The sequence below is a fragment of the Nicotiana sylvestris genome, chromosome 6 (assembly GCF_000393655.2).
Source record: "Nicotiana sylvestris chromosome 6, ASM39365v2, whole genome shotgun sequence".
Taxonomy (NCBI): Eukaryota; Viridiplantae; Streptophyta; class Magnoliopsida; order Solanales; family Solanaceae; genus Nicotiana; species Nicotiana sylvestris.
This window is the reverse complement of record NC_091062.1, coordinates 196,065,374-196,081,885: the sequence shown is the minus strand read 5'-3', so window position 1 is coordinate 196,081,885 and position 16,512 is coordinate 196,065,374. Positions and strand designations below refer to the sequence as shown.

Sequence of the window (16,512 nt, the reverse complement as noted above, 5' to 3'; positions counted from 1 at the left end):
ATGCCGTTAACTTTGAATTTGGACGTCAAAACACAAAACCAAGAGGTGGTCAAAGTTTCTTTTTTCTTAGTGATGCCAAATTATTGTCCGATTTTTATAATTTATAAAAAGGAAGATTATATTGTTTCCACTTTATGTTCTAACACTATCAAGTTGCACGAAATTGGCTTTTTCTTCTCTTTCCTATGTTCAGGAACTAACTTCCCACCAACAAATTAAATTCAATAGTAAAAATAAGAAAAGTGGTGTATTAGTCAAAGATTTGAGTAGAGTCTAGACTAGGGGTGTTCATGGTTCGGTTTGGATCGGTTTTTCCCTAAAAAGAAACCAAACCAAGTAAGTCGGTTTTTCAAATATTAGAACCAAACCAAACCAATTAAGTCGGTTTTTTCTCGATTCGGTTTATGTTGGTTTTTCCGGTTATTTGTTGGTTTTTTTTAAAATATAAGACATACACTACCAAACACATATTTCGGCGACCACATTTTTAACGTAACACTATCAAATCAATTATATTTTGAGAAATCTATTATTTACCAAGATATATTGATGATAATTGAATCAAATAGTGATGAATAATTTAAGAACTCAATTAAAAATATATTATTTTTAATAGATTCTTACACTTAACAAAAGAAAACTACCAATCAAACTAGAATGTAAAGGTAAAGAACTGTACTAAAAGTGCGAACGATTAACATATACTATAAAAATGTTGAAACTTTGTATAAAAGTATACATATATATAGGTGTAATAATGAATTTAAAATAGCTACTCGTATATTCGGTTTGGTTCGTTTTTTTTTATTAAAACCAAAACCTAACCAAATTTGATCGGTTTTTAAATTTCAAAACCAAAACCAACCAAACCAAAAAGTATCATTTTTTTTGATCGGTTTAGTTTGATTTTTGGTTTAGTTCGATTTTTCGGATTTTTATGAACACCCCTAGTCCAAACTTGCATATATACGGTTAGGATTTAGGAATAGTTTAACTTTAACGTAATCTTTTTGTCAAACTACAGTACTACACTGCTCAAGGGTACAACGAAGTTTAACTCACGATGGCGAGTGCGACATTTCATTATTATTATTATTATTATTATTATTATTATTATTATTATTATTATTATTATTATTATTATTACTATGTTGTAAAACCTATAGTTAATGTGGATGTCTACTACTCTCACTATTTTCACTCATGATGTGAATAACTTCCCACTACTCATCAGTATTATGATTGTAACTCCCATATCTTCATAACCTCTCCCCATGATCTTCCCCCATGATATCAATTTTTAATGTCATGTTTAAGACAATCATTTTGTAATCTTCATATGTAATAGTATAAATAGAGGTATGAAATGTGAGATGGAATACACTTGAACATTTGATGATAAGAAAGTTATATCTTCTTCTCTTATTTTACTTTTCTTGTTGTATTATATTGTTGCTTTGAGCTACATTTTTAACACGTTAATTATCAGCACGAAGTTGAGTTTTTTTCATTGTTCAGGTATATTTGTTCATTTTGTTTTCTTCGTTATATATTTTAATTTCATGATTAGTGCCTTTAATAGTGACGACCCGGCCGGTCGTCTTAAGAATTTATGCCCCGATCCCCTATTAACTGTTTTTTCAAGTTTATTTCTGCTATTTTGATTTGCCGGGATGTTCGGTTTTGAGTTTCGGAGAGTTTTGGGACACTTAGTCCCTAAATGAGAGTTTAGGTGTTAGAGAGTTGACCGTAGTCGGAACAGTGTGAAGACGGCCTCGGAATGGAAATCTGATGGTTCCTTAGCTCAGTTGGATGATTTCGGGCTAAGGGGCGTGTTCGGATTGTGTTTTGGATGTCCGTAGCAAATTTAGGTTTGAAATGCCGAAAGTTGAATTTTTAAAGTTTCCGGTCCGACAGCGAGATTTTGATCCGAGGTTTGGAAAGGAATTCCGGAAGTTGGAGTAGCTCTGTAGTGTTGAATGTGACATGTGTGCAAAATTTCAGGTCATTCGGACGAGGTTTGATAGACTTTTTGATTGAAAGTGTGTTTTTAGAGTTTTGGAATTCTTAGGCTTGAATCCGATAAAAAACAGGTGTTTTGATGTTGTTTTGAACGTTCTGAAGATTGAAACAAGTGATAGTAGGCTATATAGTTGATATTTACACCTTAATATGACCATACTTTGTTGTTGTTTTATAGATAAATTGCCAACAAAATGCTCTAAATAGTGTTCTTTTGTTTAGCAGGGAATATTATATGAGAGGAAGCAACATGGAGTGTTTTGGAGGCAATAATGTGAAGAAAAACGCCCACTCGAGAAGTACCCGAACACAAAGAGGCATAAATGGTCTGGGCAAGAAGGCCACCGCGACCGTAGTGGCACCGCGGCGAACCACGACAGATTAATGAAGGGAGGCAGAAAGCTCAGCGTTCACCGCGGTCGACCGCGGTGAACTGTTCACTCCGCTGGAAGTTGTGGACCAAACTGTAATTTCGGAAAAACTTTTGTAAAACCTTTATAAGCTTTAGAAACTCGCCCAACTGAGGGGGAAGCTAATTTTAGACTACTTTTGGAGGAAGAACAAGTGTGAGAAGTTCAACCAAACATTAGAGGTTTTCTATCTCCTTTTAATTATTGCAATTTTACATTATGAACCATTTAGTAGTTCTCTCTTATTTTGTTATGAGTAGCTAAATACTTATCTAGGGTTGATGGAACCAATTGTTGGTTGAAGTTTTGACTCAAGTTGTTATAATCGAGTCAGATTTACGATATGATTGTTCAACTACGTTTTTTATGGTGATTAATTGAATGGGCCCTTGATTAATCATTTCTAATTACCTTATATTGCTTGAGAAAGAATATTAGGTTAGATAGTTGTTGAACAACACCACTTTTGAGTAATTGAAGAGATTCATTACTTGAATTTAAGAGTGGGTTTAAAGATAACAAAACTTTGGTGGGAGAATTTGTAGTTGCATAACTATTGTCAGCTAGAGTAGTTCGAGAGAGTGCTCTAGTAAATTATTGTAGTTGATCGAGAGATAATTACGATAGCCCATAACTCTTAATCCTCATAGAGTATTACGGCGAGATTATAGCGGAAGAGTCAAGACCTAAACTAGCAATTGGGGAAATCACTGCCCTAGACTTTTTTACCATTGAATTATCTTTGTTTTAGCTTATTGTTGTTTTTAATAGTAGTTGAAGTAGTTAAACAAAAGAACCCAGTCTTTATTGATCAAAAATCTTGCATCTAGAAATTGATTGAGTTGATAATAACATTGCCGCAAAGTGTAATAGATAAGTTAGTTCCCTGAGGATTTCGATTCCGGACTTAAAACCGGATTATATTTGCAGCGATCGCTTTGTCCTTTAAAAGGCATAGTTGGGCATTATAAAATTTTGGCGTCGTTACCGGGGAACTAATAGTGTTATTTATTACAACTTAGAAGTAGTGTTAAAAATTATTAGTTCAAATCAAATTTCTAAGGTGTTAAACAATTTTCATAGAAATTCTAACGTTTGAACTCTTGTGGAATTCAGGTGTATGCCTAGAAATTCTTCGAGGACTAGAGAACTGCTTGAAGGACTTTTAGACCCTGAGAAACATTCAGGGCATTAAACCGTGCGAACAGGAGGATCCAACAATCACAACAACCATATCAGCTTGACTTTGACATGGGTGACGTAGAGAACGTCAACGAAAACATCAGGGATGAGCAAGCTGACCCAAATGTCAGAGTGGTGGCACCTCTTGTGCCAGAAGCTGAACTTTATGATTGGGCTCAACCCACAGCGGACAACCTGGCAACTGCCATAGCTATACCCGCGATACAAGCGGAGACATTCCAGATCACCAACAACATGCTGCATCTACTGCAGAATAAGGGATTGTTCTCCGGGTCACATATTGAAGACCCTCAGCAACATTTGAAAAAATTTCTGTCAATTTGTGTGACTCAAAGGCAGCCAAATGTGACCACAAAAGCTATCAAGCTATTACTGTTCCCGTTCTCTATGACTGGGGAAGCTCAGACTTGACTGAATTCGCTCCCAATCAATTCCATTGTCACCTGGGAGGAATTAGTAAAGCAGTTTTTGAATAAGTTCTACCCACCCAACAAGACTGCAAGGCAGATTGATGAAATATTGTAGTACAAGCAGCAGCCGACTGAGACCTTGCAAGAATCTTGGGAAAGATTTAAAGGGATGCTGGTGAAGTGTCCTCACCATGGCATTCCAGACCAGATGCTTGGCCAGAGATTCTACATGGGATTAGCTGACAATCTAAAGGCCAATGTGGATGCTTCAGCTGGAAGTGCATTTTTGAGAAAGACATTCACCGAGTGCAAAGTCCTTCTTGACAAGATGTCCCAGAATTCGGGGTGGATGACTAGAGGTACAACACTGGCACCCATAGTGCATTCAGTGTCTCTTGACCCAAATAATTCGCAGGCAGAGAACATGGCCACACTTCTGACTCAGATGAGTATTTTGACAAAGAAGATAGATGAGATGGGTACCAAACAGGTGCATATTGTTGACACGACAAATAGAGGGTTGTGTACACCCTGTGTTAATCAGTCTAATGTGTGTTCATGGAGCGGAGAAGGTGAAAATCAAGGGGCAAGGGAAGATATGAATTATGTTAACAACTTTGGGGGTCAGAGACAAGGAGGACAACAGTGGAAAACGGCACCAAATCAGCAATACAGACCCAACATGCCTTAGCCTGGGGGCATGCAAGGTCAAGGCCAAATGGTGTCATACCACCAGAGACAGCAAGGCTACCCACAGCAGAACCAGCAACAGTTGACATATCAGCCACCTCCTCAGCAGCAAGATAACAACATGGTGGAGATCAGGTGGATGCTCCAACAACTCATTGGGACAAATGGTAAGATGCAAGAAAAGTTGGTAGTATATGATTCATCTATAAAGAACATTGAAATGCAGTTGGGGCAGTTGTCTATGGCTTTAAACAATCACCCCCAGGGGACATCCAGCGGATACAAATATTAACCCCAAGGAGCAAAACCCGAATCAGCTAATGGTAGTAAGTCTTCAGAATGGGAGAGATCTAGACAAAGAGCAGGAGGTTGCACAAGCTAGCAAGGAGACTACACCAGCCACTCCAATTCTACTAGAGGTAGATGAACCAACAAATCTGACTGAAGTGGTAGTTGAACAGGGTCAAGATGAAAAGGGTAAGGCTAAGGTAAATGAACAAGCTACAGAACAGGTGGTGTCTCTTGTGTCACAGAACCCCAACAGAAAGAAGCCAGCAAGCAGTGCACAAAGGGTGATACCTACGCTATTCCCTCAAAGACTGGTAAAATAAAAGAAGGAAGATCAATACAAGAATGGAGATGCTGCGTCAAATTCAGTTGAATATTCCTTTGATGGATGCCTTGAGGGAGATGCCAGGTTATGCAAAGATGATAAAAGACCTAATGTCATGGAAGTTTGATTTTCATGATCTATCCACAATAACTCTGACGCAGACCTGCAACACAGTAGTGACCAGACCGATGGCTCAAAAGATGTCCGACCCAGGTAGCTTCACTATTCCGTGCACGATTGGGACTTACACCTTTTCAAAGGCATTATGTGATTTGGGAGCCAGCATAAATTTGATGTCTCTGGCTGTATACACCAAACTGGGCATTGGCAGAGCTAGACCGACTTTGATGCTGCTGCAGCTGGCTGTCCGCACGGTTAAAAGACCTACTAGGATTCTTGATGATGTATTGGTGAAAGTGGGGAAGTTTGTGTTCCCTGTAGACTTTGTTATTCTGGATTGTCAGGTAGATGAGGAGATACCTATCATTTTAGGTAGGCCATTTTTGTCCACTGGGAGAGCCCTGATCGATTGTGAGACTATGGAATTAAAAATGAGACTGAACGATGAAGAAGTCATATTCAATGTTCAGCAATCTATGAGGAGACCCAGTGAATATGTGAATTGCTCTCTGGTGGAGGCAGTGGAGGTGATCCTGCAAGAAGAGGATGTGACCCTGACTACTAAAGATCCATTAGAGGCATGTCTGATAAATTTAGAAGAAATGGATGGTGAAGGGTTGGCTGAGTGGGTCATGGCACTTGAAGGCCAAGGATTTTGGAAAAGGGAACCTCAGTTCGAGTCCCTTGAGTTAGAAAAAAGGGCTACACCTCTAGCAAAACCATCGGTAGATGAACCACCCAAGTTGGAGCTAAAGCCACTCCCAGCTCACCTCAGGTACATTTTCTTAGGCCCTGATTCTACGTTTCCTGTTATTATATCATCCGATTTGTTAGATGTGTAGGTAGAACAGCTCTTACAGGTACTGTAGGAAAGCAAGACTACCATTGGCTGGACCATGGCAAACATAAAGGGTATCAGCCTAGCCTTCTGTATGCACAAGATTCTCTTGGAAGAAGGGCACAAACCTTCCAGAGAACATCAATGAAGGCTGAACCCGAACATAAAGGAGGTAGTAAAGAAGGAAATGATCAAATGGTTAGATGCATGAATCATCTTCCCCATCTCTGATAGCAATTGGGTCAGCCCTATCCAATGTGTGCCGAAAAAGGGGGGAATGACTGTTGTGCAAAACGAGAACAATAAGTTGATCTCAACTCGTACAGTCACGGGATGGCGGATTTGCATGGATTACCAAAAATTGAACACAGCCACCCAGAAGGACCACTTCCTCTTGCCTTTCATTGACCAAATGTTGGACTGGTTGGCCGGGCGCTCACACTTCTATTTCTTGGATGGTTATTCGGGGTACAATCAGATATCAATAGCCCCCGAATATAGAGAGAAAACATCCTTCACTTGTCCATATGGCATCTTCGCCTTTCGGAGAATGCCTTTTGGGCTTTGTAATGCACCGACGACATTTCAATGGTGCATGTTAGCCATTTTCACAGACATGGTGGAGGATATTATGGAGGTCTTTATGGATGATTTCTCCATGGTGGGAGATTCATTCGAGGATTGTCTTCACAACTTAAGAAGAGTGCTCAAAAGATATGTGGAGACAAATTTAGTGTTGAACTGGGAAAAGTGCCATTTTATGGTACAGGAAGGGATAGTCCTGGGACATCGAGTGTCCAGTAAAAGAATTGAGGTCGACCATGCCAAGGTTGACGTGATTGAAAAACTACCACCGCCCACTTCGGTCAAGGCGGTGAGATGTTTCCTTGGGCACGCCGGGTTCTACAGGCGATTCATCAAAGATTTCTCCAAAATTGCTAACCCATTATGCAAACTCCTTGAAAAGGATCACCCTTTTGTGTTTTCTAATGAATGTAGGTTGGCATTTAAGGAACTGAAGAAGAGATTGGTGACTGCACCCATCATTGTTGCACCCAACTGGGAGCAACCATTTGAGCTCATGTGTGACGCAAGTGACTACGCCATAAGAGCAGTCTTGGGGCAGCGACAGGTTAAACTGATGCACCCGATTTATTATGCAAGCAGAACGCTAAGCGGTGCACAACTCAATTACACTGTGATGGAAAAGGAGATGTTGGCTGTTGTTTTTGCATTCGATAAATTCAGGTCATATTTGATTGGCTTGAAAGTTATTGTTTACACTGACCATGCAGCAATTAGATACCTAATAGAAAAGAAGGAGTCAAAGCCTCCCTTGATTCGCTGGGTTCTTCTGTTACAAGAATTTGATCTCATGTGTGATGCAAGTGACTACGCCATAAGAGCAGTCTTGGGGCAGCGACAGGTTAAACTGATGCACCCGATTTATTATGCAAGCAGAACGCTAAGCGGTGCATAACTCAATTACACTGTGATGGAAAAGGAGATGTTGGCTGTTGTTATTGCATTCGATAAATTCAGGTCATATTTGATTGGCTTGAAAGTTATTGTTTACACTGACCATGCAGCAATTAGATACCTAATAGAAAAGAAGGAGTCAAAGCCTCCCTTGATTCGCTGGGTTCTTCTGTTACAAGAATTTGATCTGGAAATACGTGATCGAAAAGGGACAGAGAACCAAGTAGCTGACCACCTTTCAAGGTTGGAAGGAGCTGGAAAGAAGGTAGAGGTTGAGGATATAACAGAGACATTCCCGGATAAACAATTACTGGCAATGACAATAGATGAGGCACCTTGGTATGCTGATATTGCTAATTATTTAGCAAGTGGTATTGTACCTTATGAGCTCTCCTCAGTTCAAAAGAAAAAGTTCTCTCGTGATTATCGATATTATTATTGGGATGAACCTCTATTGTTTAAAATATGTGTAGATAACATGATCCGGCGGTGTATCCCCGAGAAAGATCAACATTCTGTTTTGTAGGCTTGCCATGCTTCACCATATGGTGGACACTTTGGAGGGAGTCGGACAGTAGCTAAGGTGTTGGAGTCAGGCTTGTACTGTCCTACTCTGTTCAAGGATGCCCATGCTTGGGTTAAAAGCTGCGATGAATGTCAAAGAACTGGCAACATATCTCGTAGATACGAGATGCCAATGACCACAATTCAAGAGGTGGAGATTTTTGACATGTGGGGGATTGACTTCATGGGGCCATTCGTCAGCTCGTATGGTAACAAGTACATATTGGTAGCAGTTGACTATGTCTCCAAGTGGGTCGAAGCAGTGGCTCTCCCGACCAATGATGCTAAGGGGGTACTAGGCTTTCTGAAGAAGAACATTTTCATGCGTTGTGGTACCCCAAGAGCTATACTCAGTGATGGCAGAACCCATTTCTGCAATAGAGCATTCGCACGGCTATTGGGAAAATATAGAGTTCGTCATAAAGTGACTACCCCGTACTACCCACAATCGAGCGAACAAGTTGAAGTGTCCAACAGGGAGATTAAAAGTGTCCTCACAAAAATAGTGAATGCAACAAGGACTGACTGGGCAAGGAAATTGGATGATGCATTGTGGGCATACCGCACAGCTTTCAAAACCCCAATTGGGATGTCACCGTACAAGTTGGTGTTTGGTAAGGCATGCCACCTCCCAGTTGAGCTAGAGCATAAAACACTTTGGGCATTACGGCAGTTGAACTTAGACATAGAGACAACAGGCACTAACAAAGTCATGGGATTACATGAGATCGAGGAATTCAGGTTCTAGGCCTTTGAGAGTGCTAGGTTATACAAAGAAAGGATGAAATTAATGCATGATAAGCACATCTTGGATCGAAACTTCAAACCCGGAGATCGAGTGTTGTTATACAACTCGAGATTGAGATTGTTCCCAGGTAAGTTAAAGTCCCGATGGTCAGGACCCTTCAGAGTGGTGCAATTGTTCTTAAGTGGAGCTGTAGAGATTGAATCAGAAGATAGGACAAACAAGTTCACAGTAAATGGGCAAAGGTTGAAACATTACCTTGGCATGTCTGATAAAAAAGGGAATAGAGTGGTAATCACGTTGGGAGAGCCCCATTACGCGGATGAGGAGTGATGATCAAATGCTTGCGTCGTGCCGCGACGTTAAATCAGGTGTTGCGTGGGAGGCAACCCACGAGTGTGTTGATTGGCTGTTCATGTAACTTAAAAAAAACAGCACCGCGGTGGAAGGCAAACATTCTGCCTCGAATTTTCCATCCCACCGCGATCGCGGTAAACCGCGGTGAGGCGTAAACTTTCTGCCTCAGTTCTTGAAACCCACCGCGGCCACGGTGGACCATGGTCGACCGTGGTCGGTCCAGGTAATTTTATTTTTTTTATTTTTTTTCGTGTTTCTTAATTCTTTTCTTCCTCTTTTAATTTTACAACCCAAAACCCCTCCCCTCTTAAACCCAAAACACGACCCCCTCCCCCATATTCCCAATTTCTCTCTCTCTATAAACCCTAACCTCCCCAATTCCTCTCTTCTTCTTCTTCTTCTTCTCCTCCTTCAATCACACCACCCCCATCTCTAATTCCTCTCCTCTTTTCCTCCTTAAGGTAAGGTTCTAACTCTTCTCTCTCTTTTCTTTGGCATTGTGTTGTATTGTGTTGTAGTTTATGTAATTTTATGTTGTGTTGAGATGTGATTGTTGGTATACTCCTTTTCTTCTTGTTTTTGCCTTTCCATTTCATTTTTAAGTTTGCTTGGTGAAGGGGCTGTGAATTGCATGTTTGAACGGTGTTATTGGTGGGTGATTGCATGAAGTAAGTGTGGGGTGTGTTGGTGTGGTTGTATACTTGATTGGGGAAGAGCTTGGATGTACCCATGAGGGCTAGATGTGTCTGGATAGTGCCTTGCTCACAAGGTGTTTAGGAAATTTCCCCAATGGGGATATAAGGAGCTATTATGACATGGGTTTGGTGAAGTCTGAGTAACAATCCATAGTCACATATTTTGTGCACTCACTAATAGACGTTTCGTTGTATGACAGGTACAATGAGCTCCTCCAGGAAGAGACGAAACACCGGACCCTCCATCAGTGGACCGGGAAGCTCCTCACGATCTAGGAGCCAAGCCAGTGCACCTCAGTTCGATAGCACTCGGTTTGTCTCCAGCGCAGCGGAGAATAGGTGCAACCAGAAAGCAGCTAAGAAGTTACAACTAGAGGTACACATTGATCGAATGGATTTGGAGGTGAAATGCCTCAATATGTTGAATGAGTTGCAGCGGTGTCAGCTGGACATCCTCTTCTAGGTACCGGAGGAGGCTAATGTTCAATTAGTAAGGGAGTTCTATGCAAACCTGCCAAAACATGAGAATGGGGTTGTGATGGTGCGCAATACCCCGGTAAATGCATCCCTTGACGCCATCCGCAGGGTATATAGGCTGCCTGTGTTTCGAGGTGAATTTAATCCTTATCGTACTTTTAGTAGAACAGGGGCCTTGTGGGCCACTCTTCTTGATACTATCTATAGGTCGGACGGAGAACACCTATGGATCAAGCACATGATTACTCTCAACTCCCATTGTCTTAATTGGGAGGCCAAGTGTTGGCTCACCATTGTCAACAGTCGATTGTTGTCATCCAGCAACACGACAGATATTAATCTACCATGGGCGTCAGAAATCCATTGTTTTATGTCCCATAGTGACTTTGATGTGGCCCGGCTCATCCATGAAGAAATGTTCATTCGATCACCTGAGCTAACCAAGGGCCACTACTTCCCTTCGTTGATCACCCGGCTGTGCTGTAATGCTCGAGCCCCTGAAGACTCCCCAGTTGATGGGAGATTGCCACTAAAAGCCCCATTTCGGGAAAGAAAAATTGGAATTGGATGAGAGCCTGTGGTGAATGTTGATGACTCTGATGATGATTCGACTGATGATGATGATGTTGATGCTGAGGTAGCTGAGGTTCCCCCTCCTCCGAGAGTTGATGTGGCAGGCCCATCACAGCCACGCGGGAGCACCCGTATGATAGCTTTGGAGCAGGATATGGCTGGGTTGCGTACCTCAGTCACTGATTTGGGTGTCCGTGTTGATGCGATGGCTGAGAGGCAAGTGAAATCAGAGAAGAAATTCTTGGGATGGTTGAGAGCACTGGGATGTGCGTGCAACGTGAACCCAGACACTGTCTCCGATCAGGAGTGAGCCTTCAGGGAAGTTCCTTAACCTCACTATTCTTTAAATTTTAAGCCATGGGGGCATGTCTTCATTATAAGTAAGGGGTGGGGATACTTCACTGTATGTTTGTAATTGTAATAATTGACTGTTTGATTTTGCTTGTTTTGACTTGCTTTGATTGTTTTGATGTAGAGTAATAGTCCATTAGGAACACTAAAATAGTAAGTGACTTATCCCGATGACGGATCTCTTTCGGCAGGATTCTTGAGGGACTAAGTCGGAAAAAAAGATGTGGAATATGGAGACTCTTCCTGATGACGGATCCGTTAGACAATTTTCTTGAGGGAAGTAGTCTAGAGAAAAGACCAAAAAGATTTTTTTTTAGGTAGTGTAGTAACTCCCCCTTGGTTTTTCTTTGGGCCACGATTCTTTCCCAAGGGTTTAGCTTGAACCGGTATAAGTAGTTTTGTTTTTGATCTTCTTAGTTTTAGGTTAGGAGTAATGGGCCATGAGCGAAAAATCGATTTTTTTCACCTGAACACGATAGACACTAGAATTCAACACCTAGCTTCATTGGTTAAATCCTATTAGAGTGCCTTAAAATTGTACGTTTGCATCTAACTTGAACACTCAAAAGAGAATGTCTTGATAACCCAATCCGGAGTGAGTCATGTGCCATGTGTGTGTGAGTTTTACTGTGTTCCATGTTTCATATTTGATGCCTAGAACTTGCCCTGTATGTTTGCAAAGCGAAATAGTAGTTTCTTTCAGTTTTAGAAGTGATATAGGCATTCTTTGTTAAGCCAGATATATAAAGTGACCCACCTGAATGCAATACATCGTAGTTAACCCTGTTGAGCCTATAGGCCTATTTCTTTGGAAACCACATTGCGAACTTTACCCAATTGTTTGAATAGCTGGCCGTTTGAACCCTTTGACCTCCCAATAAGCACTTGAACGGTAATGGAAATATGCAAAATTAAAAGTGTGGGGTGGTGGTTTGGTTTTTGAGTGGAACCATTGAGATAGAGAAAAGAGGTAGAATTTGAAGCATAAAAGAAAAAGCACCACAAATATATATATATTCACAATGGTTGAGAAGTGGTGGCTTGTACAAATTGTACCTAATGGAAGGGGATGTTTTAAACAAATGAGGTGGAGTGCTGGTTGGCACAACTATGATCTTTAAGTTAATGTAATTGTATTAAAAAGTGCTTAGGGAGGTTAGTCACTATATCTAAATATATCCTACATGTCCCTTAGCCTACATTACAACCAAGTAAAGTCCTATTGATCTTAGACTGAATGAGCTCAATTAGTAAAGTATTACACTATGGACAAGCCTATGGTACATCTTTGTGGCATGTGAACGTTCTTTCTGAGAGTGAGCGAATTCTGTCTATCTCAGTTCCTACTTGTTTTAATCATCGTTATATGTGGAACTACTCTCTTGTGTGATGTGAGGGCATGTGATTCACAAAGGAAAGGTAAGTCTTGATTCTTGTATAGAGTGGTTTGAGTAAGTGTGGATGTGCATGGTACAAAAGGCTTGACTCTTGAGGTAAAGGTTGTTCACTACTAGGTGCAAATTTTTGTAAAATGTTCATGGTGTTAGTTGTTAAAGGAGAAGCTTAGGGAAGAAATCTTGATGGAGTGTGGTGGATTGCTCGAGGACTAGCAATGATTTAAGTGTGGGGTGTTGATAGTAGGCTATATAGTTGATATTTACACCTTAATATGACCATACTTTGTTGTTATTTTATAGATAAATTGCCAACAAAATGCTCTAAATAATGTTCTTTTGTTTAGCAGGGAATATTATATGAGAGGAAGCAACATGGAGTGTTTTGGAGGCAATAATGTGAAGAAAAACGCCCATTCGAGAAGTACCCGAATACAAAGAAGCATAAATGGTCTGGGCAAGAAGGCCACCGCGACCGCGGTGGCACCGCGGCGAACTGCGACAGATTAATGAAGGGAGGCAAAAAGCTCAGCGTTCACCGCGGTTGGCCGCGATCGCGGTGAACTGTTCACTCTGCTGGAAGTTGTGGACCAAAGTGTAATTTCGGGGAAACTTTTGTAAAACCCTTATAAGATTTAGAAACTCTCCCAACTGAGGAAAAAGCTAATTTTAGACTACTTTTGGAGGAAGAACAAGTGTGAGAAGATCAACCAAACATTAGAGTTTTTCTATCTCCTTTTAATTCTTGCAATTTTACATTATGAACAGGTAGTAGTTCTCTCTTATTTTGTTATGAGTAGCTAAATACTTATCTAGGGTTGATGGAACCAATTGTTGGTTGAAGTTTTGACTCAAGTTGTTATAATCGAGTCGGATTTACGATATTATTGTTCAACTACGTTTTGTATGGTGATTAATTGAATGGGCCCTTGATTAATCATGTCCAATTACCTTATATTGCTTGAGAAAGAATATTAAGTTAGATAGCTGTTGAACAACACCACTTTTGGGTAATTGAAGAGATTCATTACTTGAATTTAAGAGTGGGTTTAGAGATAACAAAACTTTGGTGAGAGAATTTGGAGTTGCATAACTATTGTCAGCTAGAGTAGTTCGAGAGAATGCTCTAGTAAATTATTATAGTTGATCGAGAGATAATTACGATAGCCCATAACTCTTAATCCTTATAGAGTATTACGGCAAGATTATAGCGGAAGAGTCAAGACCTATACTAACAATTGGGGAAATCACTGCCCTAGACTTTTTTACCATTGAATTATCTTTGTTTTAGCTTATTGTTGTTTTTAATAGTAGTTGAAGTAGTTAAAAAAAAGAACCCAGTCTTTATTGATAAAAAAACTTGCATCCAGAAATTGATTGAGTTGATAATAACATTGCCGAAAAGTGTAATAGATAAGTTAGTTCCCTAAGGATTCGATTCCGAACTTAAAACCGAATTATATTTTCAGTGACTGCTTTGTCTTTTAAAAGGCATAGTTGGGCGTTATCAACAAGTTTGAGTGATGTTTTAGGATTGGTTGACAGGTTTGGTTGAGGCTCCGAGGGTCTCGGGTGTGTTTTGGATGCTCAACCGACCATCTTTGGACTTGGAAAGATAGTAAATTTTCTGTTGTTGTGTTGCAGAGAAAACATTCATCGCGTTCACGAGAGGGTCTCGCATTCGCGTAGAGCATCTGGGTGAAGCAGCTGAAATGTGCTTCGCGTTCGTGAAGTTAAGAACCCGTTGGTCCTCGCGTTCACGTAGGGTCTGCCCGTGTAAGCTATGCGTTTGTGAGTGGACCTCGCGTTCGCAAAAGAGGAATTTGACCTTCAAGACTTTTGTGCATGGCATTCGCGATAGTAGCCTCACGTTCGCGAAGAAGAATATGCCTGGGCAGATATAAGATTTCAAATTGAGGTTTTTAGTCATTTTTATCAAAACTTAAGCTTGGGAGCTCGGATTTGAGCGATATTTCGAGGGATTTTCAGAGATATCGATTGGATAACGATTCTTAACTCATTTTTTCTTGCAAACCATTAATCTAAGCATGAATTCATCCTTTAATTTTGAAATTTTGGTGAAAATTGGGGGAAAAGTTATTAGATCAAGAAAGTGAGTTTTGATTGGGGATTTGACATTGGATTAGGATAATTTTGATATGGTTAGACTCGTGTGAGTGTGAGGATTCTGAAAATATAAATTTTACCCGATTCCAAGACATGGGCCCGAGGGGCGTTTTAGAATTTAATTGTAGAATTAGTTACTTGAAGTGTTATTCACATTATGAAATTGAATTGAATAGATTTGGGCCATTTAGAGTCGAGTACTCGTGGAAAGAGCGTGATTTCGGATTGATTATTGAGCCAGTTCGAGGTAAGGCTTGTCTAATCTTGTATGGAGGACTTTCCCCTTAGGATTCGGTATATTTGATATTTAAAATGCCGTGTACGTGAGGTGACGGGTGCGTACTTGAGCTAATTGTTGAAAATCCGATTTTCTTTAAGTAATTTCAATTGTGTTCCTTTACCTGTTTTGTTTACATGCAATTTAAACCTGTTGTTAGCTTAGAAAGGGCATGTCTAATTAACTTAACTATTTATTTGCTTAAACTGCCTTAATTGCACTACGTAAAGCATGTTAGGCTAGAACTAATTGTTTACTTGATACGGAATTAGCATTAAATTGAGTATTCTTGTGTTGCTTCTATGTATTTTTAATTTGGAACTACGGGACGGCATCCCGAGAGATCCCCTGTATGTATTTATGATTTGGACTAAGGTGCGAGATACCAAGAGATCCCTGACACGTATATTGAGGATACCAAGAGATCCTCAGGATACCAAGATATCCCTAGCATATATTGAGGATACCAAGAGATCCCTTGTATACATAGAGGATACCAAGAGATCCTCGGAATACCAAGAGATCCCCCAGTTATCATCCTTGCTATGAGTGGTATTTCCTTGCGGTTTGTCTTAATCTCTTTTTTCATTATTTTACTCTTATTATCATGTATAGATTCTTACTATAGATTCTCAATTATACTACTTATATTATCCTGGCATCTTATTATTTATTTAATCTCAGTAGGGACCTAACCCTCCTCGTCACTACCCGACCGAGGTTAGGCTTGGTACTTGCTGAGTATCGGTATGGTGTACTCATGCCCCTTCTGCGCATGTTTTTCATGTGCAGATCCAGTTACCGCTACTCAGGCCTACCATCCTTGAGAGAGGCGACTGCTTTAGAGACTTCGAGGTATATCTGCCGCTTTCGCGGGCCGAGAAGTCCCTTTCTATTCCTGCTTTTAGTATTTAGCCCTTCTGTATTTTTCTGTTCTTGTTAGATATTCCGGAGTTAGAGTTATGTAATATTTTTCTTAGCTTGTGATTCGTGGATTTCTGGGTCTTGGATTCACGTATTGGTATTAAAAGTTAAATATGGTGTATGCCGAGCAGCACAATTAAAACACTGTTATTACTTTATTTCTATTTTAAATTATTTTACTTCCGCAAATTTTGATTTTTCTTCCGCAATTTAGGCTTACCTAGTCATAGATACTAGGTGTCG

At 40.3% G+C, this 16,512-nt stretch overlaps 1 protein-coding gene across 1 annotated transcript; it reads left to right on the top strand.

Moving 5' to 3' along the window:
* Positions 1-5,368: 5,368 nt before the first annotated feature.
* On the top strand, positions 5,369-7,786 carry LOC138871895 (uncharacterized). Its single transcript, XM_070149817.1, has 4 exons — positions 5,369-6,243; positions 6,303-6,504; positions 6,785-6,967; positions 7,076-7,786. Exons 1-4 carry the CDS (start codon positions 5,369-5,371, stop codon positions 7,784-7,786), a joined length of 1,971 nt encoding a protein of 656 aa, XP_070005918.1.
* Positions 7,787-16,512: the final 8,726 nt, after the last annotated feature.